This window comes from Podarcis liolepis, assembly GCF_965112155.1.
Source record: "Podarcis liolepis genome assembly, chromosome: 11".
Taxonomy (NCBI): Eukaryota; Metazoa; Chordata; class Lepidosauria; order Squamata; family Lacertidae; genus Podarcis; species Podarcis liolepis.
The window spans coordinates 59,011,259-59,035,441 of record NC_139565.1 but is presented as its reverse complement, the minus strand read 5'-3'; the positions used below and the strand labels follow the sequence as shown (position 1 = coordinate 59,035,441).

The 24,183-nt window shown below is 46.2% G+C and overlaps 1 protein-coding gene across 2 annotated transcripts in view; it reads left to right on the top strand.

The window, feature by feature from the left end:
- The first annotated feature begins 20,203 nt into the window (after nucleotides 1-20,203).
- The window catches only part of PIK3C3 (phosphatidylinositol 3-kinase catalytic subunit type 3), a 121,947-nt gene continuing 117,967 nt past the window's right edge, over nucleotides 20,204-24,183 (top strand). Inside the window, exons 1-2 of one of the 2 annotated variants that reach the window (XM_083465822.1) lie at nucleotides 20,204-20,350; nucleotides 23,497-23,685. In XM_083465822.1, coding sequence (XP_083321948.1) covers nucleotides 20,283-20,350; nucleotides 23,497-23,685 — 257 coding nt within the window. In that variant the 5' untranslated portion in view covers nucleotides 20,204-20,282. The remainder of the gene's footprint in view (nucleotides 20,351-23,496; nucleotides 23,686-24,183) is intronic. The other variant, XM_083465821.1, reaches the window with a different exon arrangement.

The window sequence follows — 24,183 nt, the reverse complement described above, 5'->3', positions numbered from 1 at the left end:
AAGGAGTATATACCATGACCTTCCTTGAAATATTGGGTCTATTTACACGGGGGTTGTGTGGACCACATTACTTATGAGTCGCCAAGGGAAGGGGGGCGGGAAACAGAGCTATGGGTAGATAAAGTGATCAGTGCATCCTACTGTAAATAAGTCTGAAATTTCTCTGAAGGTCGACCCATTCTTGATTTATATCCTGGCATCTTATGAAATAATGTTGACCAGGTAAGTGCTTTTTCATCCTCCATTCCCCTTCCTTCCCTCTCCCCCCACACCACCCCCAACCTTTGTTCATATAAGAGATTTTTTAGTTGTTAAGTTACTTGGTTTTGAAAGCATTTTGAGGTGGGAGGCTGGATACGCATCTAGAGCTTCAAACAGTGTTGTATTTATGGAGTAAAAGGCTGAGGAGGATCAGATTCCAAATAATGTTCGGAACCTCTGTGTTCCTTTGGGAGAAGGTGATGTACGGCCTGATCCACAATCTATCTGAGTCAATATATTGGGATGAGGGAATGCACTGTATACCTGAAAGAGCATCTCTACCCCCTATTGTCCAGTTCCGAGAGCGTTCTGTAGGTTCCCTCACGGTGAAAAGTGAAGTTACAGGAGACCAGGCAGAGGGTCTTCTCGGCAGTGGTGCCCACCCTGTGAAACACCATCCTGTCAGATGTCAAATAGATAAAGATGCAACTTTTAGAAGACATCTGAAGGTAGCCCTGTATCTTGAAGCTTTTAATGTCTGGTGTTTCTTTATGCTTTAATATTTGTTGGAAGCTGCCCAGAGTGATGGGACAACCCAGTCAGATGGGTGGGGAACAAATAATAAAATCATCATCATCAATCATCATCAATCATCATCATCATCGAATTGTGGAGTTGGAAGGGACCCTGATGCCCATCCAGTCCAACCCCCGTAATGCAGAAAAATGCAGCTGTGCCATACATGGATCAAACCTGTAACCTTGGCATTATCACCACCATGCTCAAGTCTAACCAATTGGGGTCAGACTGTAATTTACCCAAATGGACCAGACTCCACTGCTTTAATTGCCCTGGGAAATAATTCATGGTGGCTTCCCACCCCGAAAACAAATTATTTATTCTCTGTGCACTCCCCAAACGTGATACCAACTCAGTGGGGGGAAAACAAGATTGGCAAAAATCTTGAGATTGCATTTGGAGATTTGCTGGGGCGCCATGCAAATCTATCTCTTCCACTCTTCTGCACACTCAGTTCTCATCACTTGCCTTGCCTGATTATTTCTTCTTCTTCTTTCTTCTTCTTCTTCTTCTTTCTTCTTCTTCTTCTTCTTCTTCTTCTTCTTCTTCTTCTTCTTCTTCTTCTTCCTCCTCCTCCTCCTCCTCCTCCTCCTCCTCCTCCTCCTCCTCCTCCTTTCTTAGCCATTGGCATTTCAAGTGTGTTAAAATGTGGTTATTATTATGCACAAACTCTCGTTCACATGGGCGATTAATTAAAAACCCAAATATTGTTACCTGAAATCCGAAGCAAATGCTGTTGGTTATTATCCACCTGCACCACAATAGCAGCAGGTGCAGCAGGCGACTGAAAGTCTTCCTTTCTGTGCATCTGTGTCAGTGGCCCAGGAAGTGAAATCCCAGAGCCTTAAAGTCAGCTGGTTGAGATAAATTGAAGGGGACCTCATTGCTCCCAAACACTCTCCTGGAAATAATGGCATCTTGACATTTTATCAAGCACTCATGCAGTCATTCTCCATGGTATCAGACGGAGCTTGAAGGATAGAGCCGTAAAGAAAGGATTGTCAGTCATAAACATTCTTCAAAACCATGGAAGCCACAAATGAAAGTTTAAGTAATGGAGGACGCAATACCCTTGATATTTCAACAATTACCTGCAACAACTGCCTTCCTTCAAAGGCCAAGCTATTCCCTCTACTTCTCTCGCCCAAGACTATCACTGTTGTGGCAGGAGGGGAATAAACAATGCAATAATGTAAAATCTAACAAACAAAACACAAAGGGAAAACAAAGGGTCGTTTTTTAAGCTTCAATTCCCATCACTGGATATTTGGGGAAATTTCACCAACCTACATAAAATAAGGTTCATGATACTAGCAGCTACAAAACTAGAGCAACCATCAATAGTTAGTTGTGAGACTGCACTGTGAAACCAGGGGAAGTATCTAGTTTCTCAGAGTACCGCAGTTAGAAATGTGAGGCAGTGGAGGACAGAAGTGCCTGGCATGCTCTGGTCCATGGGGTTACGAAGATTCAGACATGACTAAAAGACTAAACAACAACATATTGCATTCAGATATGGGGCATATTGCATTAGCTTTCCTGATTATACGTTAGCATTTCTGCCCTGTTTTCTAATGTTCTTTTTGCACCGCGGCACCTGCTGTCCTATGGAACTGTGGTTTTCTTTGACTGATATGCTGACATTTGTGCTAAATTTCATTCGCACCAGTGGGTGTGGCGCGACACAACAATGGATGTCATTTGAGGACATTGCAATGGCCTCACACTTTCTGAACATGCATGTTTCTGTGCTTCGCCCATGAAAAGGACAGGAAATAACTGCATGGCAGTATACCAACCCCAAGTTCACCACTGCTCTCCAGGTTAAGGAGATATAATTTTTTTTCCTGGAAGCAATTAACACAGAAATGAGCACTACACTCCCACTTTATTCCACCACATTTCTGGAAGTGGGTTTTACATAACATGAAAGCTCAGATATTAACAGTTAGGGACATGTCAGCAAAATGGAACAAACTGTCATGTAAATGTAGCCCAAGTGGTGTATTTCATCAGCGTTGCCACAACTGCGGCTCAAGCCAATTGACCTCTCACTCTCTTTGAAAATCTGCCGCCGGGCTCCTCTTCTTCCTATAAGAGGCAGCTATCAATTCCTTGTAAAATATTATGTGGCCTCCACACAGAAGAAGAAGAAGAAGAAGAAGAAGAAGAAGAAGAAGAAGAAGAAGAAGAGAGTAGTAGTTTGGATTTGATATCCCGATTTATCACTACCCGAAGGAGTCTCAAAGCGGCTCACAATCTCCTTTCCCTTCCTCCCCCATAACAAACACTTTGTGAGGTGAGTGAGGCTGAGAGACTTCAGAGAAGTGTGACTAGCCCAAGGTCACCCAGCAGCTGCATGTGGAGGAGCGGGGAAGCGAACCTGGTTCACAAGATTACGAGTCCACCGCTCTTAACCACTACACCATGCTGGCTCACTGAAACACTTGGTGCTTTAAAGCGAGGTCTGGTCCACCCATGAGGAAGGTGTGGCAGGATCCACAGGAGCAGCGGATCCAGCCTCCAAGGAATGCAATAGTAGTGGCTTGGATCTGCTACCTTCTCAGCTGCCCAACTAATGCCGCCTCTACAGCAGCCTCTTGGCCTTCTCTCATCCCTAGAGAGGAAATGGAAGGGGCTGCCCTATGGGGTTTCCTACACCTGCCCAGTATGATTCAGAACGGGTCACATACCCCCCAACCACCACCACAGCCTTTGATTCCCACTGCAACCAGTGGGTAAGGTTGATTTGATTCCCCGTTTGTTTCCAATCAGTTTTGGGGGTGCTTAAACTCGAACTGTTACAGGGATCCCTTTGCAACCAGCAACAAGTTCTGGGTAACCACTGTTATTTTCTTCAGTTGGGTTGTTTAGAACATCTGTGCTACTGACTCTCAAATTCTTGGGATTATTGAAATACATACAAAATGGATCAATTTAAGTCGTGTAATTTTGAGTCGACCCATTTTCTTTTTTATTAAAAAAAAGCAGTGTTGACTAAAGTCACTTCTAAGGCCCCTCTGGGATCAGGGCCCCTGAAGCTGAAGCTTAATCAGCTTCCGTCCTGTTCCCAATGTAGATCTTCACCCACTTCTCCTTCCCTAGTCCGGCAAGCGGTAGGCACCATTTTGTGGGTCGCTTCAGGTGCCCAAATGACTTGGGCCAGCAGACCTGGGAGTCTGCTTTGATGTCTGATATTGAGCAAGCTGCGTGGCACACCGGTTCGAAAACTGCTGATGCTGTTCTCTCAGCCTAGCCTCCTCCACAGGGGTGTTGTGAGGAACTGGGAAGAGAGGAAGGCCTTGGAGGAAGAAAAGTTGAATTATGACAATGATGGTGATGATGGAGAAGCATATTTTAAAGAACTAGGTAAAGGGACCCCTGACCGTTAGGTCCAGTCACGGACAACTCTGGGGTTGTGGCGCTCATCTTGCTTTACTGGCCGAGGGAGCCGACGTACAGCTTCCGGGTCATGTGGCGAGCATGACTAAGCCACTTCTGGCGAACCAGAGCAGCGCATGGAAACACCATTTACCTTCCCGTCGGAGTGGTACCTATTTATCTACTTGCACTTTGACATGCTTTCGAACTACTTGGTTGGCAGGAGCAGGGACCGAGAAACGGGAGCTCACCCCGTCGCGGGGATTTGAACTGCCGACCTTCTGATCGGCAAGTCCTAGGCTCTGTGGTTTAACCCAAGGTGCCACTCGCGTCCCATTTTAAAGAGCTACCCTGGAGTAAATAGGGATATTGCCTATACAGCTACTCATTTCTTTTTTTAAGGACCACAATTGCCTGCATTCTGAAAACGCTGATGTTGGAGAGCTGTCAGTGCCTTACTTTGGATTCATTTATGCATTCCATTTCCATGACAAAACAGGTGATTTTTGTGCAAATGTGTCACATCTTTAAAAGTGGAAGAGCACACTCACTGAGAGGTGAAAAGGTTCCTGTGCTGTGTTAGCAGAAGGGGAAGTTCCAAGGAACAATGATATTAAATCCCCCGTGCTCCCCCTTACCCCCGCTGCAATAAAACATTCATTCTGTTTTGTCTGACGCCTCGTCTTTCCCTAAACCATTGTCAGCAGGATCCATCAACATAATAGCATTTAAGTGGTGCAGTTCAGCAAGCTTGTAAAATAGGTCCTGTTAAGCACTCCTCGAGAACGCCATTAAGACCCAGAAATGCATATGTTGACCACAGAGGCTGTGTTGGTACATTTGCAGAAGTACAGATGACACGGCTGCGTCTTAGGTTTGGCAAGATCTCCAGCTGTCCAAACTCAGCCCCTCTCGGGGGACCCAAGCCCTGCCCTTAACATCCGACACAGTTACAGTGGCCATGTGTCTTGCTCAAGGCTCACCCAATACATTTTGTTGCCTGCGGAAAAGGTAAAATGGTCAACCTTGTACAGAAGCTGATCAGATGGGTAGCTGAATCCGACTCCCACACTAGCGATGGAACAGCATCCATTGATATGATAATCTTTATTGTCATTGTCCCATATAGAACAACGAAATTGAAAAATCTACATAGAATCATAGAATCATAGAGTTGGAAGAGACCACAAGGGCCATCGAGTCCAACCCCCTGCCAAGCAGGAAACACCATCAGAGCACTCCTGACATATGGTTGTCAAGCCTCTGCTTAAAGACCTCCAAAAAAGGAGACTCCACCACACTCCTTGGCAGCAAATTCCACTGTCGAACAGCTCTTACTGTCAGGAAGTTCTTCCTAATGTTTAGGTGGAATCTTCTTTCTTGTAGTTTGGATCCATTGCTCCGTGTCCACTTCTCTGGAGCAGCAGAAAACAACATTTCTCCCTCCTCTATGTGACATCCTTTTATATATTTGAACATGGCTATCACATCACCCCTTAACCTCCTCTTCTCCAGGCTAAACATGCCCAGCTCCCTTAGCCGAGACATTCAAAAACCAACAAGCCTGCTATCCCAGATATCCCAACATGGTTAGCCCCCTAAAAACTCTGATACCCCATTTTTAAATACAACATACTCCCACAGAGACTCCTTACACTGTGTTTAAAACCAATATCACACTTGGATAGAAACTGCTTCTCAGGCGGCTAGTCCTAGTCTTTATAACCCTGTACCTTCTTCCAGAAGGCAGAAGCTGAAAGAGATCATTTCCGGGGTGCGCACTATCCTGCACTATCTCTGCAGCTTTCTTATGACACCTGGAAGCGTGGATTTGATTGTTGCTCAGAATGGAATGTGGTCTTCAGGCTGAAAATGTTTCCCCAGCTCTTACCTATGGAATCATAGAATTATAGAGTTGGAAGGGACACCAAGTGTTGTTTGGTTGAACCCCCTGCAATGCAGGAATCTCAGCATCCAAGACAGATGACCACCCAACCTCTGCTTAAAAACCTCCAATGAAGGAGAGTCCACAACCTCATGAGGGAGACTGTTCCACTGTCAAACAGCTCTTGTTGCCAGAAAGTTTCCCCCATATGTTTAGTCCAAAGTCCAAGTTAGTTCTTGTAACTTGAATCCATGTGTCTGAGTCCTACTCTCTAGAGCAGGAGAAAACAAGCTTGCTCCATCTTCCCTGGGACAGCCCTTGAGATATTTGAAGATAAGAGTTTGGATTTGATATCCCGCTTTATCACTACTCGAAGGAGTCTCAAAGTGGCTAACATTCTCCTTTCCCTTCATCCCCCACAACAAATGCTCTGTGAGGTGAGTGGGGCTGAGAGACTTCAGAGAAGTGTGACTAGCCCAAGGTCACCCAGCAGCTGCATGTGGAGGAGCAGGGAATCGAACCCGGTTCACCAGATTACGAGTCCACCGCTCTTAACCGCTACACCACACTCTTTTCCAGGCTAAACATACCCAGCAAATTCAACCGTTCCTCATAAGGCTTGGTCTCCAGAACCTTGATCTGCTAGGTGGGCAGGAGCAGGGGCCGAGCAACGGGAGCTCACCCCATCGTGGGGATTCGAACCACCGACCTTCTGATCGGCAAGTCCTAGGCTCTGTGGTTTAACCCACAGCGCCACCCGCATCCCATTTTAAAGAGCTACCCAAGGGACACAAGAAGAGTCTTCTGGATCAGGCCAATGGCCCACCTAGTCCAGCATCCTGTTCTCACAGTGGCCAACTGCATGGCTTTGGGAAACGTGAAAACACAAGAACACTCCCTTCACTTGTGGGTTCCAGCAAATAGCATTCAGAAGCATTGCTGCCTCTGACCGTGGAGGCAGAGAATGGTTAGAAGCCATTGATAGCTTTCATCTCCATGAATCTGTCTAATCCTCTTTTAAAGCCATTCATAGAATCATAGAATCATAGAATCATAGAATCATAGAATCATAGAATCATAGAATCATAGAGTTGGAAGAGACCACAAGGGCCATCGAGTCCAACCCCCTGCCAAGCAGGAAACATTCAAGTTGGTGCCCACCACTGCTTCCCAGAGGAGCAAATTCCATAGCTCAAGACAGCATCATAGTGAAATGCAATGCAGGATCCCTCCATCTAGGTTAATACATCTTCCACTCAGGTAGGGTTCCATCTCTCTCACTGAATGGTGCATATATTTGTTTTCTGTCCGTCTCAGCCAGGCAATTAATGTAAAAAAATGTACCCAACCCTGTTTGATTTGGAGATATTGGAAATAGCTTTCTTTCTTTATTAGGTGAAGGGGGCGAAAGGTTATGCTCCATTTTCACACACACACACCCCGAAAGAAATTCTCATTGTGCTGAGTCAGAAAGCTTTGGCTTTTGATCATGAGTTATTGGATAGTGAGCTGCCATTCATCTGTGGCTGGAAAACTACGGGCCTGAACAAAAAGAGAATAGAATTGGCCAGCAACCCCCCGAGGGAGAGCTCTTTTTGCAAACCTTCTCCATTCTCTAAATCAAGACCCTGGATTGCAATTGCCATTTGTCAGGCATTTGTCAAGGTTGACAATCTCTGCAGAGCCAGGCTGGAAAAGCAGAGCCTCTTGTCGCTATGAGATGAGTGACAGGGTGGGTGCAGTCAGCACCAGCATTCACAGCAAGTGTGTGTTGGAGAGCTGGATCGCAATGGTAGCACCAGGCAGAACCATACTTTGTGAAATGCACACAGGTCCTGTACTACAAATGTTCATTATATGTAAAACTACTTATCCAACAGGGATGCAGGTGGCGCTGTGGGTTAAACCACAGAGCCTAGGACTTGCCGATCAGAAGGTCGGCAATTCGAATCCCCGCAACGGGGTGAGCTCCCATTGCTCGGTCCCTGCTCCTGCCAACCTAGCAGTTCAAAAGCACCTCAAAGTGCAAGTAGATAAATAGGTACCGCTCTGGCGGGAAGGTAAGCGGCGTTTCTGTGCGCTGTTCTAGTTCGCCAGAAGCGGCTTAGTCATGCTGGCCACAAGACCCAGAAGCTGTACGCCAGCTCCCTCGGCCAATGAAGCGAGATGAGCGCTGCAACCCCAGAGTCATTCACAACTGAACCTAACAGTCAGGGGTCCCTTAACCTTTTTACTTATCCAACATGACAAATGAGTACCCAAAACCTCCCTATACATACCACAGATCTCCTGCTTTGGAGGGTAGGACATGAACCAGTAGCTTCAAGTTACAAGAAAGGAGATTCTGACTAAACATCAGGAATAACTTTCTGACAGTAAAAGGTCTAGCACCCCTGGATGGTTAAGTCTAGTCAAAGGCGACTATGGGGTGCAGTACTCATCTAGCTTTCAGGCTGACGGAGCCGGCGTTTGTCTGCAGACAACTTTCCGGGTCATGTGGCCAGCATGACTAAAGCACTTCTGGTGCAATGGGACACCGTGATGGAAGCCAGAGTGCACAGAAATGCCATTTACCTTCCCACCATAGAGGTACCTATTTACCTACTTGCACTGGTATGCTCTCAAACTCTTAGGTTGGCAGGAGCAGGGACAGAGCAACAGAAGCTCACCCCGTCACGCAGATTTGAACTGCTGACCTTCTGAGCAGCAGGCCCAAGAGGCTCAGTGGTCTAGACCACCCATTGTTCAACAGTGGAATGGGCTTTGTTAGGAGGTTGTGGACTTTCCTTCTTTGGAGGTTTTTAAGCAGAGGTTGGAAGGCCATCAGTCTTAGATGCTTTAGCTGAGATTCCTTAATCATTATCATCATCTTTGGGAGGCTTCCAGCAAAATAGAAAAACATAATATAATGTCAAACATTAAAAACTGCACGATACTGGGCTGCCTTCAGATGTCTTCTAAAAGCTGTGTAGTTCTTTGTCTCCTTGACATCTGATGGGAGGGAGCTCCAAGAAGGAATTGTAGAGGGTTGGACTAGATGATGCAAACAGCCAGACCTAAGTATCCCTTCCAACTCTACAATTCTATGAATCTCTATGCAAACAGCCAGACCTGTGTGTGGTACAAATAAGCAGTATTAAACAAGGCTTACTTTGTGTGCTTTGTTGGTCCGTGGCAGCAGTTTCACCAGAAACCATGAGAGGAGTGGGGAGGAAGGGGAATGATTGGACAAAAAAGAGACACATTTTTTTCCCTTCCTTGTTTGTCTTTTGCAAGGTTTCAGAAGGTTTTCCTGGATTTCCCCATCATTGTGTTCAAAGTTCTGTGGTCGGGAATGAATTGGAACTTTCCCCATAGGACTCAATGGAAATCTTCAACTCTTTATGCAAATGCTTGCCTAACTTACAGTTTCCTGAGAATGCATAGTGTTCAGGTAGTGAGACCTGTGTTTACACAACATTGAACAGTGGGCCTGGTGGGCCTGGTGAGGTGTAAGGCAGGAGGCTAGCAGTAGGTGGCGCCAGAGCCAATGACAGGCAGAGTCTCCCTGTGTACTTCTATGAATGGAACACCGAGACACAGGAGAGGGAAAGTGATAGATACTGTCAACTCCTGCACTGCTTGTAACCAAAACTGGAAAGTTTCAGTCTGCCATCTTGATTCAAGATGGTGTCAAATGGTATCCAAACATAGATGAAAAGCTCCTCCTTGATCTCAGGAAATGTCAGGCCAAATTGGGTGGTGACATTTTTGCCTGCCTCTCTCTTCATCCTAAAGAAGAGCAAAGTAGCAACAATAAAGAATATGGCAAAATTAAAAGCATCTAAAAACAAACCTCTCAAGGATTCTCAGTGTTGAGCGTTCCGGTGAGTGTTGATTTGTCCCACCCCTGTGCCCAAATGCACACTCCCTTTTAGCAACGAAAAAATAAATATTAATCAAGATTTGTGTGTTTGTTTACCTGGAAAATAATAAGCAGAGTGACAAGGAATCGAGCTTTTGAAGTAAACAGGATAGCGCAGGGAGAAAAACATTGGCGGAGGCTAACTTAAAATAAAGCACTTGACCCTCAAGGCAAAATATTAAAATGCTGTTTTGGCAGCCAGAACGGATAGCCGAGTTGCTGAAAGAGTACCAGCTTTTTTAAAAAAAGAAAAATAATAATAATAAAGGTAGACAAATACCAGCCCTAATCCCAATTCTCCCACCGCGTTCTGCAAGCTGAGTGAAACTCGAGGGGGAAATTCTTATTACAGCAAATAGGTGTGAGTCTAGAGGAAAAAATTAAGTCAACCTGACAATTTACAAATTCCTTTTCAAGCATGAAAGGTGGGCGAAAACACTGGGTTATTTTTAAATCTGAGCTGCCGAGGTGTGTTTTGTAGCTGTTAATAGCACTGTCAGAGAATGAGGGACACAGAGAGAAGAGGTCTCATTATCAGGCAGAGCTTCATCTCCGTGGAGTGGAGACGAGGAGAGACAGGGCTTTTTGTCAAGCCACCAATATTGGAAGGGTGGGGGAAGGGAAGCTCCTGTCCGGGAGAGGTTTCTCAAGTTATGGTGAGGCCTGGGAGTCTGCTTCTGATGCAGAGCAAAGATGGAAGCTCACCTCTACTCTGGGGAATTTTGTCTTTTGTTATCTGCAGAACCTTTTTTTGTCCCCCCCCCCATCCTAACCTGATAATAATAATAATAATAATTTATTATTTATACCCCACCCATCTGGCTGGGTTTCCCCAGCCACTCTGGGCGGCTTCCAACTGAATATTAAAAACAGTACAGCATCAAACATTAAAAACTTCCCTAAAGAGGGCTGCCTTCAGATGACTTTTAACAGTAAAATAGTTGTTTATTGCTTTGACATCTGCTGGGAGGGCGTTCCACAGGGCAGGCGCCACTACCGAGAAGGTCCTCTGCCTGGTTCCCTGTAACCTTACTTCTCACAATGAGGGAACCGCCAGAAGGCCCTCGGCGCTGGATCTCAGTGTCCGGGCTGAACGCTGGGGGTGGAGACGCTCCTTCAGGTATACTGGACCGAGGCCGTTTAGGGCTTTAAAGGTCAGCACCAACACTTTGAATTGTGCTCGGAAATGTACTGGGCCCAACACCCACTCTTGCTGGGGAAAACAAATATCCAGTGTGAGTAGAGAAGCAGAGAAGGTGAAAGAAGTCAAGAGGAAAGGAACGTCTGCCAAGAACTGACTATCTTCTTAGGCCAGGATGGAGATGCACATGGAAGATGGAGCAAGGTTATTTTCTGCTGCTCCAGAGGATAGGACCTGAACCACTGGATTCAAATGACTAGTGTAATAAACAAAATCTGCCCTTATTCCCTTATGGGGTACACAAGAGCCCTTGTAGAGTCTTTTGTAGGTTCTCCATCAGTAGGAGAAAATAACAGAGGCCAACCAGAGAATACTGAGAAGCAAAGCAGCTAGTAAGCTTGATCTTTATTAAACTATTGCAACAGGGTGCCCCCTCATAGACAGGAGAAAGGAGGAGGGACCCCTAACAAAAGTGTGTCTGCCCTTATATAGACATTTAAATTTGCCCACCCTTGAGTCCAAGACCCCCATACATCACAGAAGGGGTATAGCCCAAGACCACCCCCCAGATACATCATACCTACATCACAGAAAAGGTGGTCTACAACAGAAATCTGAGTGTGTTGTTTATTTCCTGTCTGGCAGGTTACCTGTTTAATGGTCACTTGATTGGATTGCCTGGGGAGCCTGGCCAGTCTTTTGTAATGATAAATACTTAGTTCCTGAGCCAGGTCACAGGCTCACACCCTATTCATATCTTAAATGTGCCCTTAAGACAGGATTTGTAAGGAAAGAGACAATGAGGAGGTCTCCTACTTTGACCTTGCAGAGAAATATTTGAGGTCAATTTGTTGAGGACTTTTTTCTGTGGGGTTTCAGACATGTGGTTTATCTATTTATGTACGTGTTTGCTTGGTACATTTATGAACATTTATTACATATCTAAGACCTTAAAATTCTTATAACACTAGAAAGGAAATTCTGCTGCAACCTTAGGAAGAACTTTTCTCTCTTTTCTTGGAGGTTTTTAAACAGAAGTTGCATTGCCATCTCTCCAGGATTATTTAGCAGTGTTAGAAAGTGAGTTATGAAAGCTAGAAGCTAAATAGCACCTTTAACTTTGGTTATGGGCACAACAACAGAATGTCTAGGTCCACTTTTTTATAAAAAGAATACAAAGCTGAAGATGAATGAACTGCAGCTAAAATATTATGTTCATTTTTCACATAGTCTAGTCATTCCCCTGCCCATTCCCCTAATATTCTTAAGAGGGTCTCTTCTCCAGTCTTCAGAGAGTAGCTGGAAGTGTGGAGGCTGAAAAAGGTCTGCCTTTCCTTCCACCCTGCAGTTTTGATCTGAAATCATATGCGCAGCAGCTCAGAAACTGCTCGCCCTAATGAAATTCCCTGTCGCAAAATGTGCCTAGAACAATAATAATAATAATAATTTATTATTTATACCCCGCCCATCTGGCTGGGCCTCCCCAGCCACTCTGGGCGGCTTCCATAAAAACCAAAAATACAGTAAAATATCACACGTTAAAAACTTCCCTGAACAGGGCTGCCTTAAGATGTCTTCTGAATGTGAGGCAGTTGTTTATTGCTTTGACATCTGCTGGAAGGGCGTTCCACAGGGCGGGCGCCACTACCGAGAAGGCCCTCTGCCTGGTTCCCTGTAGCTTTGCTTCTCGCAATGAGGGAACCGCCAGAAGGCCCTCGGCGCTGGACCTCAATGGGAGGTCCCATTGAGGGAGTTTCTAACACTGTTCTTTAGCTATGATTCCTGCATTGGAGAAGGTTGGTCTAGATGATTCTCAGGGTCCCATTCAACTCTCCAATTCCATGATGAACTAAGTAATTAAATAAGTAGCACACATGCACACACACACACAAATTACCAACTAATTTTTCGAAACAGGCAAGGGAATCGGAAGCTATGTTTAAAAATTAGGCCCAGAGAAATCCGTTCAGGTTACCTTTGAAGCATGACTCAAACACTTGGTCACTGGTGCCAAACTCCTGAGTATTTTGCCAGAGCAGAAGGCTTCATACTCACAGCTCCCCAAGAGAGAAAGTTCAGTTTGTTTTAAACCAACCAAGCTGGTCTATTCGCGGCAGCTGCATCATCACCTCTCTGAAGCAGAGTGAGAACTTCAGGATTGAAATTGGCCCAGCTTTCCGAGTCGACACAGATCAGATAAACAACACATTCATTTATTTCTCCAAGGAGCCGGGAATGATAAACAAAAGGGTAACGTCTCCCCGCTTTAAGAACATAGCTGACGCATCGTGTTACATTTGTGTAATGGTATTCAATTAACACATTGCTGTTGTTGGTTGATTAAAAATTAACTGTGAACACTTATTTAACATTTACCCACTTGCAGATGCTCCCTTGACTTATGAGGATTGTCGGGAGTTAAAAAATATTGGGGGAGCACGGAGAAGGGGCCGCTTCTGCCTCCCCTCGTCACTTTAATGAAGTGAGATTACTTTTTGTAGGGGATCTTGAAGCCATATTGCTGAAAATATCTCCCCCGCGTATAGAGAATTTGTCTATATATTATGTTCCTCATATGTCTTCCTCTGCATCTGTGTCTCAACTTTCTCCCTTCAACTGGTTTCCCATGATGGCCATGCTCTGCCTCAACATTAAATTGCAGCAATGCTTCTGAATGCCACTGGCTGGAAAGCATGGAGGTGTGGGGCAGGGAGAGTACTGTTGCACTCATGTCTAGCTTGCAGGCCTCGTACAGCAGACCCTCCAAGTGTCCGCATTTTCCAGGGACAGTCCCATACCGTCCCAACATTTTTGTGATGAAAATAGGGATGTCCTATTCAACAACAACAACAACAACAATACTTCACCCATCTGACTGGGTTGCCCCAGCCACTCTGGGCAGCTTCCAACATAGATAAAACTGTCCCTGGAAAATATGGACACTTGGAGTCTCTGCAGTCCCAGATTTACAGAAGAAGAAGAAGAAGAAGAAGAAGAAGAAGAAGAGGAGGAGGAGGAGGAGGAGGAGGAGTTTGGATTTGATACCCCGCTTTATCACTACCCAAAGGAGTCTCAAAGTGGCTAGCATTTTCCTTTCCCTTCCTCCCCCACAACAAACACTCTGTCAGGTGAGTGAGGGACTTCAGAGAAGTGTGACTAGCCCAAGGCCACCCAGTAGTTGCATGTGGTGGAGCGGGGACACGAACCCGGTTCACCAGATTACGAGACTACCGCTCTTAACCACTACACCACACTGGCTCTCAGAAGCCTTCTGAGTTTCTAATTTGATCCCAGAATCTCCCGCTTTTCCTTAGGACGTCTCTATTTTCATTGGAACAATGTTGGGGGATTTGGAGTTATACAGCCCCTGAGCCAAGGAGATAACTAACCTTTAGAAGACACCTGAAGGCAGCTCTGTGTAGGGAAGTTTTTTAAATGTTTAATGGTTTAATATGTTTTTATATATTTTGAAATAGTCCAGAGTGTGGGGCAACCCAGTCAGGTTGGGATATATGAAGAGGAAGAGGAGGAGGAAGAGGAGGAAGAAGAAGACAGGATAGGACATCCCTCTTTTCATTGGAGAAATGTTGGAGGGCATGTGTACAGGCATCCTGTTGGTCACTGTGAGAAAAAAGATGCTGGACCTGAATGGGCTATTGGCTTGATCCAGCAGGCTCGGTTTATGTTCTTAAGTATACGTGCAATGATGTCAAACACACTCTCCCCCCTGCTGTGCAAGACTTTGGGTGCTAAGAAACCCCACAGCAACAGAAGATCAGATCTCAGGAGAAAATAGTGGGTGAGAGACTCGATGTGTTTGTGTGTGCAATGAGGGAGGGGAGCCGAGCGCCTTGTTTTGCTTATGTTGTTAAAAGAACATCTGAACCGCAGTTCTGGAAGAGGTCTCCTCTTCTTTTGAAAGCCTGCTGTTTGATAGAGTGTCACCCGTCCCCTCCTTTCAGAAGAACCAGCTGGCAGCTAAGTGCTAAAGCCACTGACTCGCATGTGTTTTTCTGACATTTAACAAATGGGAACAGCTTGCAGATCTGCGTTAAGTCACTCTGTCTGGCAAATAATCATCGGCTATGCGGCGTCGATGTTCAGAACATTAGCGCAAACAGAAAAAAGGAGGGGAGGGGGGAGAGGGAGGAAGGGAACAAATAAATTGTGCCATTGGAAACCCTTTGCAGGAGGACCTATCCATGTGGGTGGGGAGACTTTGGGGAAAGAAAGGAATGAATTCGTATATAAGGACATCAGAGGAGGCCTGGTGAATGGGGTCAAAGGCTCATTTAGTCCCAACTCTACTTCCAACTAGATGCTAGTGGGAAACCTGCAAACAGGACCAGAATTCAACTTCACTCTCCCCTCCTCTGGTTTCCATCAACTGACATTCAAGCTTCTGGTATGCAGGCTGAGACCTTATCTGCCCGCAGACTGTCTCACCAGGGTGGTGCATGCTCTAGTTATCTCTCTCTTGGACTACAGAAATGCGCTCTATGTGGGGCTACCTGTGAAGGTGACCCAGAAAATGCAACTAATCCAGAATGCAGTAGCTAGACTGGTGACTGGGAGTGGCTGCCGAGACCACATAACACCTGTCTTGAAAAACCTACACTGGCTCCCAGTATGTTTCCGAGCACATACCTTTAAAGCTGACCTTTAAAGCCCTAAACAGGTGCTGACCTTTAAAGCCCTAAACAGCCTCGGTCCAGTATACCTGAAGGAGCATCTCCACCCCCATTGTTCTGCCCGGCCACTGAGGTCCAGCACCGAGGGCCTTCTGGTGGTTCCCTCCCTGCGAGAAGCCAAGTTACAGGGAACTAGGCAGAGGGCCTTCTCGGTAGTGACGCCCTCCCACCAAATGTCAAAGAGAAAAACAACTACCAGACTTTTAGAAGACATCTGAAGGCAGCCCTGTTTCGGGAAGCTTTTAATGTTTGATGTATTGTAGTATTTTAATATTCTTTTGGAAGCCGCCCAGAGTGGCTGGGGAAGCCCAGCCAGTTGGGCGGGGTATAAATAATAAATTATTATTATTATTATTATTATTATTATTATTATTATTATTATTATTATTTTGTAGATGGTACACAGAGCCATGATGGATAGCAACCAGCAATGACCTTATCCTCCATGAATTTGTCTAAACTGTTTTTAAAGCTATCCAAGTTGGGATCCATGACTACCTTCCGAGGGAGTCCATTCCACTGTCAAACAGCTCCTACTGTTTCGTCTTGTAACCTTGTCTCACAGGGGAGCTTCTCCAGCCCTACAATCACTTGGGCGGCCACTTTTCCAGCTCTAAAATACCCTCTTCATATTAGGAAGCCAGAACTCTATGCAATATCAAATGCAATCACGCCATAGATTTACCCAGCAGCAGTAGGTTACTGCACTTCTGTCATTCATAGTCATACTGCCTCCAGCCTTGCTGGTCCATCGAGTCTAGCATCACGTTTCTGACAGTGTCAAATTTTAGGGCTGGCCTGCCCATGAGGCAAGGTGAGGCAGTCACCTCAGGTGGCAGGTCCCGCTACCTTTGCCCTTGCCCGCCCCTGCCACTCCACCTCCATTACAGCAGGAAGATACCTGCCTCCTTAAAAGCCATGTGTGTTTGTTGAAGCATTTTCCGTATTGTCTGAAGTTGCACAAATTCCTAAGCCAGCCCTGGTAATCCGATGCCTCTGGGAAGCTTGCAAGCAGAGCAAGAGAGGGTCACAGGATGGTGACCAGGCCATGTGGACCAGTCTTCCCAGCCTGGTGGCCCATCCTTAGATGAATGTGTCCCCCTTCGCTGGTGTCCAACCTATGACCTGGCCTGGGGAAAGAGTACCTAGAAATAGAGGATACAGGAGAGAATGAGGCTTTGGTTCCATCCTTGGGGGAAGAACAAGCAGGACATTCAACATGGACTTTCCTGGCTAGAGGACAGAGCCCTCCCTCCCTCCACTGATTCAGAAGAGGCGTCTGCCACAGGACCCCTGTTTCCCCAAGATGTTATGATAAGGTGGGGTGCCTTCAAGAAGCCAGGGAGGAGCTAAGCTACAGATCCAGTTAACATACATAATAGTTCAGATGGATCTGAAAAAGCAAGGACAACAGCTATTACTGCTGCCTCAGCAGGACCTTGGGAGCTCTCCCTGGTACTGAAAGTGATCTGGGTACCCTTGGATTCCTGATTTGGCTTCTTGCTCCATTTTCAGTGTCAAGCAACATTTAACTGTTGGTCTAGTAGGTTCATCTTGACCTAGGCAACAGGGTTGCCCCCTATTAAAAAGATGCCATATTATGATATCAGAACATCGATCCTTCTATCTCTGACTGCTTGGTGTCAGTGCAAAGTCTCAGAAATAGCTCTTTGAGAACTGAAGAGCCTTCTGGGTCAGACTAATGGCCTCACTAGTCCAGCACCCTGTTCTCACAGTGGCCAACAAGATGCCCAGATTGGAAACCCACAAATAGGACCCAAGCGCAAGAGCAATGTGCTTTCTCAACAACTGGTATTTGCAAGAACCACAGCTTCCAACTATGGAGGCAGACCATAGCCATTGTCTTTTAAAGACCTCCAGTTGGTGGTCATCAGTTGGCAGCTTTTGCCACCCTGCAATCTTAGATCTTTCACATGCAATTTCACCACATGTGATTTTATTAAATTTGGACATTACAGATTCTGTAAGGTTTATGTTAACTAGTTCTTAATGTTTGCATATGTTTTTACACCCTCCTCTGTAAAACACTTTGAGGTTTTCTCTTAAGTGGTTACATAGGAATAAATAAATAAATGAAATGAAATAAACATTGAATTTGGGACTTTGTCCTTCTAAGGCTTGTGTCTGGCCACAGAGCTGTGGAGCCACCCATTGAATGCAATCTACTTTTAACTCCTCGGGCAGCAAAACGGTCCACCTCTGATTTTGGTAGCAGAGGGCCTATCCTCATGTTCGCCATCCAAAAAATGGATTATTCTGCCACAAGCAGCTGCACTAATGTGTCTGCATTTCAAAGTGAGAGATCGGTAGTGTGGGGTGGGGGGCTTTATCCCCAAGAGATGAGATTAAAACCAGAAACAGTTGATAAAGAATCTATTGTAGCCCCGCGTATTAGAAGGGAGAGTTATTGTATCTTCCGGATCCATCAAGGTGATAAAGTAACAGATCACGCCGAAGGAGAGGCTGGAAACGGAGCCCAGTTTTCCCATATGAGTAAACAGAGTCTTGTGGCTCTCAGACGGCACTATAAATCCAAGCTAAGCATTTCAGGTCTATATCAGGGTGACAGAAAGCTTCGCGCCTTGTGATTCATCCTGAACGGATGCATCATCTTTTTGTTCCAATCTAATCAGGAACATTTTTGAAATGCCCATTTTTCTTTCGGAGTCAAAAAAAGGCAGGGAAGAGATTTAGTTAGGGTTGTTTTTCTTCCTTCCTGCCTTCTTCTTCTTCCCCCATTTGATGTGAAGTTTGAAAAACGTCTATCTATCTATCTATGAATGACTTGCCTTCTTAGCAGAGGACCCTTCTGGTGGAGGAAGGTCCCAACTCTTGTGTTTTACCCCCATCTAGTGGTATCTGTGTAATTTTGCATTCTAGGCTGGTGATATTATGATGGTGCCTTTAAAAAAAATGGTTTCACCATTTTATTGTTACGACTTGTGGACTGATCGGGGAATCCTTAGTCAATTTATTGCAAAACTTTTTTTAATTAGCAGCCATAGCTAAGAGTTAGAACACAACAGGATAGTTCATTTGGTTAGAGGGTGGTGCTGAGAAGGACAAGGTTGCAGGTTCGATCCCCGCATGGGACAGCTGCATATTCCTGCATTGCAGGGGGGTGGACTAAAATCAGCCTTTCTCAACCTGTGGGTCACCAGATGTTGTTGAACTACAACTCCCAGCACCCCTAGCTAGCAAGGCCAGAGCTCAGGGATGATGGGAGCTGTAGTCCAACATCTGGGGACCCACAGGTTGAGAACCTCTGAAAGGATCCCTTCCAACTCTACAATTCTATACTTTTATATGAGCAACTGGGGAGATTTTGTAGACTTTTGGACACCACATTTGTATTGCATTGCTGCTGTTTTGTTGTTTGGAGGCGTCCACAAAGACATCTGTCCCCAGCCTAGTGCCCTAGAGATGTTTCAAACTACAACTCCCATCAGTCTAAAAGATCTCAGGAATGTCTTCCCCTCTTTTAGTGAGTAGGCTGAACTCACAAACTGGCCATCTGTCTTGCTTCTCCATCTGTATTTCTGTGAGGAAAACAATAACAATATATTGTGTGTCCCGCTCCCCTCCCAATATTCTGATAAGGATGTTGTTGTTTAGTCGTGTCCGACTCTTCATGACCCATACATACTGGGAAAATTTCTGGATGATTGTTGTTGTTGTTTAGTCGTTTAGTCGTGTCTGACTCTTCGTGACCCCATGGACCAGAGCACGCCAGGCACTCCTGACTTCCACTGCCTCCCGCAGTTTGGTCAAACTCATGCTGGTAGCTTCGAGAACACTGTCCAACCACTGCCACAAATGCCAAGACATTAAACACGCAATTAGATTTTTTAAAATTTGAGATCTTAACTTTTCTATGCCACAGTGGAGTTTTGGAGCTTGCAAAGCACAGGAGTGTACTGTGAATATTTAATTTGCTAAATATTTAGTTTTTTCTCATTCATTCCCCGCCACTTTGGGCGGCTTCCAACACATATAAACACATTTACTGGGATGGAATGGGTGTGCGGCATAATTTAACACAAGCTTTCATGGGCTCCGACGAAAGCTAAGCCCCTCTCACCCAAGTCCCTCACCTTAAACGTTCCCCCCTTTTGAGCAGCACCGAAAAGCTTCCCCCATACGGCGCCGCCATCTTTGCCCCGCCCCATTCCTTCGTTGGGCGCGGCCATCATTATCATTCTCCTCGTCGTTTTCCGTACGCGGCGCCGCCATCTTTGTTACGGGCACAAAAGCTCAGCCGCGATTGGGGCAGGAAACTTCCGGGTAGGCTTCGCTGTGCCCTTTGGAACGCCGGCGGAGGAGGCTCCTGCTCAAACCAGACGGCCGCTCGGAGGCCGGGCGGCTTCTGATTGGAGGAGCGCGTGGGGCGGGCTGTGGGCGGGGCTCCCGAGGAGCCACCAGCTGCTTGGAAAGGAGCAGAAGGGCGAACGAGGAGGGAGGGATCCCGGAGCAGCCGCCATGGGGGAGGCAGAGAAGTTCTATTATGTTTACAGCTGCGACCTGGATATCAATGTGCAACTCAAGATGTGAGTGGGACGGAGGAATGCATGCATGCATGCATCAATCAATCAATCAATCAATGCACATTTATCTGCAGGCCTAGAGGCATGCTTTTGGGGGGTGGGCAAGATATATGGGTGTTGGTGGGGGGTGCAGCCCCATAGGGCAGGCATAGGCAACCTCGGCCCTCCAGACGTTTTGGGACTACAATTCCCATCATCCCTGACCACTGGTCCTGTTAGCTAGGGATCATGGGAGTTGTAGTCCCAAAACAGCTGGAGGGCCGACATTGCCTCTGCCTGCCATAGGGGCAAGGGGTCACCATCTCAGTGTCAGAGCCCCTGCTATGGGAAGCTTTTAATATCTGGTGAATTATTGCGTTTTAATATTTTGTTGGAAGCCACCCTGTGTGGCTGGGGAAACCCAGCCAGATGGGCGGGGTAAAAATAATAAATTATCATTGTTATTATTATGCAAAAAAAATCAGGTTCAATCCCCAGTGGTGCCTACAGGAAGTGCTGGGAATTTCACCTGCCTGGGACACAGGAGAGGTGCTACTGCCAGTCCGTGTGGGCAATGTTGAACTGGACAGACCAATAATCCGACTCAGCTCCTTTCTGATGTAGGGAATGGGACGTTTTTGAAGTGAAGATTGCTAATGTTCTGCAATGCATCTTTTTTTTTTGCTAGTCTGTTTTTATTATTGTCATTACATTCAATTAATCATTGCAGTTAATTTGGTATTTGCTCCAAATGTAAAGATAAAGGAAAGGGTACCCCTGACCATTAGCTCCAGTCGTGACCGACTCTGGGGTTGTGGTGCTCATCTCGCTTTATTGGCCGAGGGAGCCGGCGTACAGCTTCCAGGTCATGTGGCCAGCATGACTAAGCTGATTCTGGCAAACCAGAGCTGCGCACGGAAACGCCGTTTACCTTCCCGCCGGAGTGGTACCTATTTATCTACTTGCACTGGTGTGCTTTCGAACTGCTAGGTTGGCAGGAGCTGGGACCGAACAACAGGAGCTCACCTCGTCGCAGGGATTCGAACCGCCGACCTTCTGATCGGCGAGCCCAAGGCTCAGTGGTTTAACCCACAGCGCCGAGAGGCTTGAACTGTAGCAAGAGGCATCAGTAGGGCAGCACCTGGCTTGCAAGCAGGAGGTCTTGGGTTCAATTCCCAATCACACCTCCAGCGAGCGTTAGGAACATCCCCTGCCTGAAACCTAGGAGACGTGCTGCTGCCAGTCCATGTGGGCAATACTGTTTTGGATGGGCTCAGTATAACACAGCTTGCTGATATAGTGAACGGGACATTTTTGAGGCGAAGGTTCTGCAAGGCATCTTTTTTCCCTTGTTTGTTTTGTTATTATTATTATTAAAATAAATAATTTGTCGGTGTGATTAATTCGACATTTGCTCAAGGGCTCCAAATGTACTTTAAAACAAGGCTTGAATTGCAGCAAGAGGTATTAGCAGGGCAGCAAGCTACCTTGCAAGCTGAGGGTCCCAGTGGCACCTCTAAGTAGAGTTGGGAACGTCCCCTGCCTGACACCCTGGAGAACTTGCTGCTGTCCGTGTGAGCTATGCAGAGCGACTTCTCCCTTTCCTTTTGAGTCGGAATGCTTTCCCATTTAAAAGCATAATGCCTTGCCCATAGAAATTAGCTTATCAAGAAGGTCAAGCTAGCCATAACCCTTCCCCTTTATTCCTACTTTTCTACATGCAGGAAGTTCTCTCGCACACCCTGTTCAGACACTGGAGCCATAACCTACGGTCTGAAGTGGAATGGTCTTAGAAATAGGCTTACTACCTTGCCTCCTGCATAAGCCTACTTTAGGCAAGGAACAATTCTCCAGTAGATGGACTTACAGTGAGGGGGGGGGGGGAGTATTTGATCCCCTGCTAAATTTGTCCGTTCGCCCTCTGACGAAGAAATGACCAGTCCATAATTTTAATGGTAGGTTTCTTGTAGCTGTGAGAGACAGAAGAACAATGGGGGAAAACCCCCAGAAACCCAGAAGACGAAAGTCAGAGATTGATGTGCATTATAATGAGTGAAATAAGTATTTCATCCCTTTGCAAAAGATGACTTAGTTGTTGTTGTTAATCGTTTAATTGTGTCCGACTCTTCGTGACTCCATGGACCAGAGCACGCCAGGCACTCCTGTCTTCCACTGCCTCCCGCAGTTTGGTCAGACTCATGTTTGTAGCTTCGAGAACACTGTCCAACCATCTCGTCCTCTGTCGTCCCCTTCTCCTTGCACCCTCCATCTTTCCCAACATCAGGGTCTTTTCCAGGGAGTCTTCTCTTCTCATGAGGTGGCCAAAGTATTGGAGCCTCAGCTTCACGATCTGTCCTTCCAGTGAGCACTCAGGGCTGATTTCCTTCAGAATGGATAGGTTTGATCTTCTTGCAGTCCATGGGACTCTCAAGAGTCTTCTCCAGCACCATAATTCAAAAGCATCAATTCTTCGGCGATCAGCCTTCTTTATGGTCCAGCTCTTGCTTCCATACATCACTACTGGGAAAACCATAGCTTTAACTATACGGACCTTTGTCCGCAAGATGACTTAGTACTTTGTGGCAAAACCCTTGTTGGCAATTACAGAGGTCAGACGTTTCTTGTAGGTGGCCACCAGGTTTGCACACATCTCAGGAGGTATTTTGCCCCACTCCTCTTTGCAGATCCTCTCCAAGTCAGTGAGATTTCGAGGCTGATGTGTAGCTACTCAAACCTTCAGCTCCCTCCAGATTTTCAATGCGGTTAAGGTCTGGAGACTGGCTAGGCCACTCCAGGACCTTAACGTGTTGCTTCTTGAGCCACTCCTTTGCTGCCTTGGCCATGTGTTTTGGGTCATTATCATGCTGGAATACCCATCCTCAACCCATTTTCAGTGCCCTGGCTGAGGGAAGGAGGTGCTCATCCAAGATTTGACGATACATGGTCCCGTCCATCGTCCCTTCGATACGATACGATACAGTACGTTGTTATTCTGTCTCTCACAGCTACAATAAACCTACCATTAAAATTATGGACTGGTCATTTCTTTGTCAGAGGGCAAACGGGCAAATTTAGCAGGGGGTCAAATACTCCCCCCCCCACTGCATTTACCTCTGGCTGTATGAAAATCTTGCTGCTATGATCTTTTTCTTTTTTCATTATTTCCTTAGAGGAAGCTTGGAGGGGAAAAGAGAGCAGAAGAGCTACAAAGCGGTTTTGGAAAATCCCATGCTGAGGTTCTCGGGCTTGTACCAGGAGACCTGTTCCGACTTGTACGTCACCTGCCAGGTCTTTGCAGAGGGAAAACCTCTTGCCCTTCCGGTTCGGACGTCCTACAAAGCTTTTAGCACCAGGTGGAAGTAAGTGCCTTTCGCCTTTTGTTTTGGATAGCTGGCTGCCGTACCTCTTTGTGAGACTTAACTGACCCTGGGGTAAGCAATGACTATTAGCCATGATCTCCACTGTCATAAGGAACATAGAATCATAGAATCATAGAGTTGGAAGAGACCACAAGGGCCATCGAGTCCAACCCCCTGCCAAGCAGGAAACACCATCAGAGCACTCCTGACATATGGTTGTCAAGCCTCTGCTTAAAGCCTGCTGGCTCAGTGGCCCATTTAGTCCAACTTCCTGTTCTCACAGTGGCCGACCTGATGCCTGTAAGAAACCCGCAAGCAAGATTTGAGCAAAGGAGCCCTCTCCCCTCCTGTGACCATTCAGAAGCCTTATTGGCTCTGACCATGGAGACAGCCTAGCCATTGTTGCTAGTAGCCAGTGATGATTGCCCTCTCCTTTGAATTACAGTGGTGCCCCGCAAGACGAATGCCTCGCAAGACGGAAAACTCGCTAGACGAAAG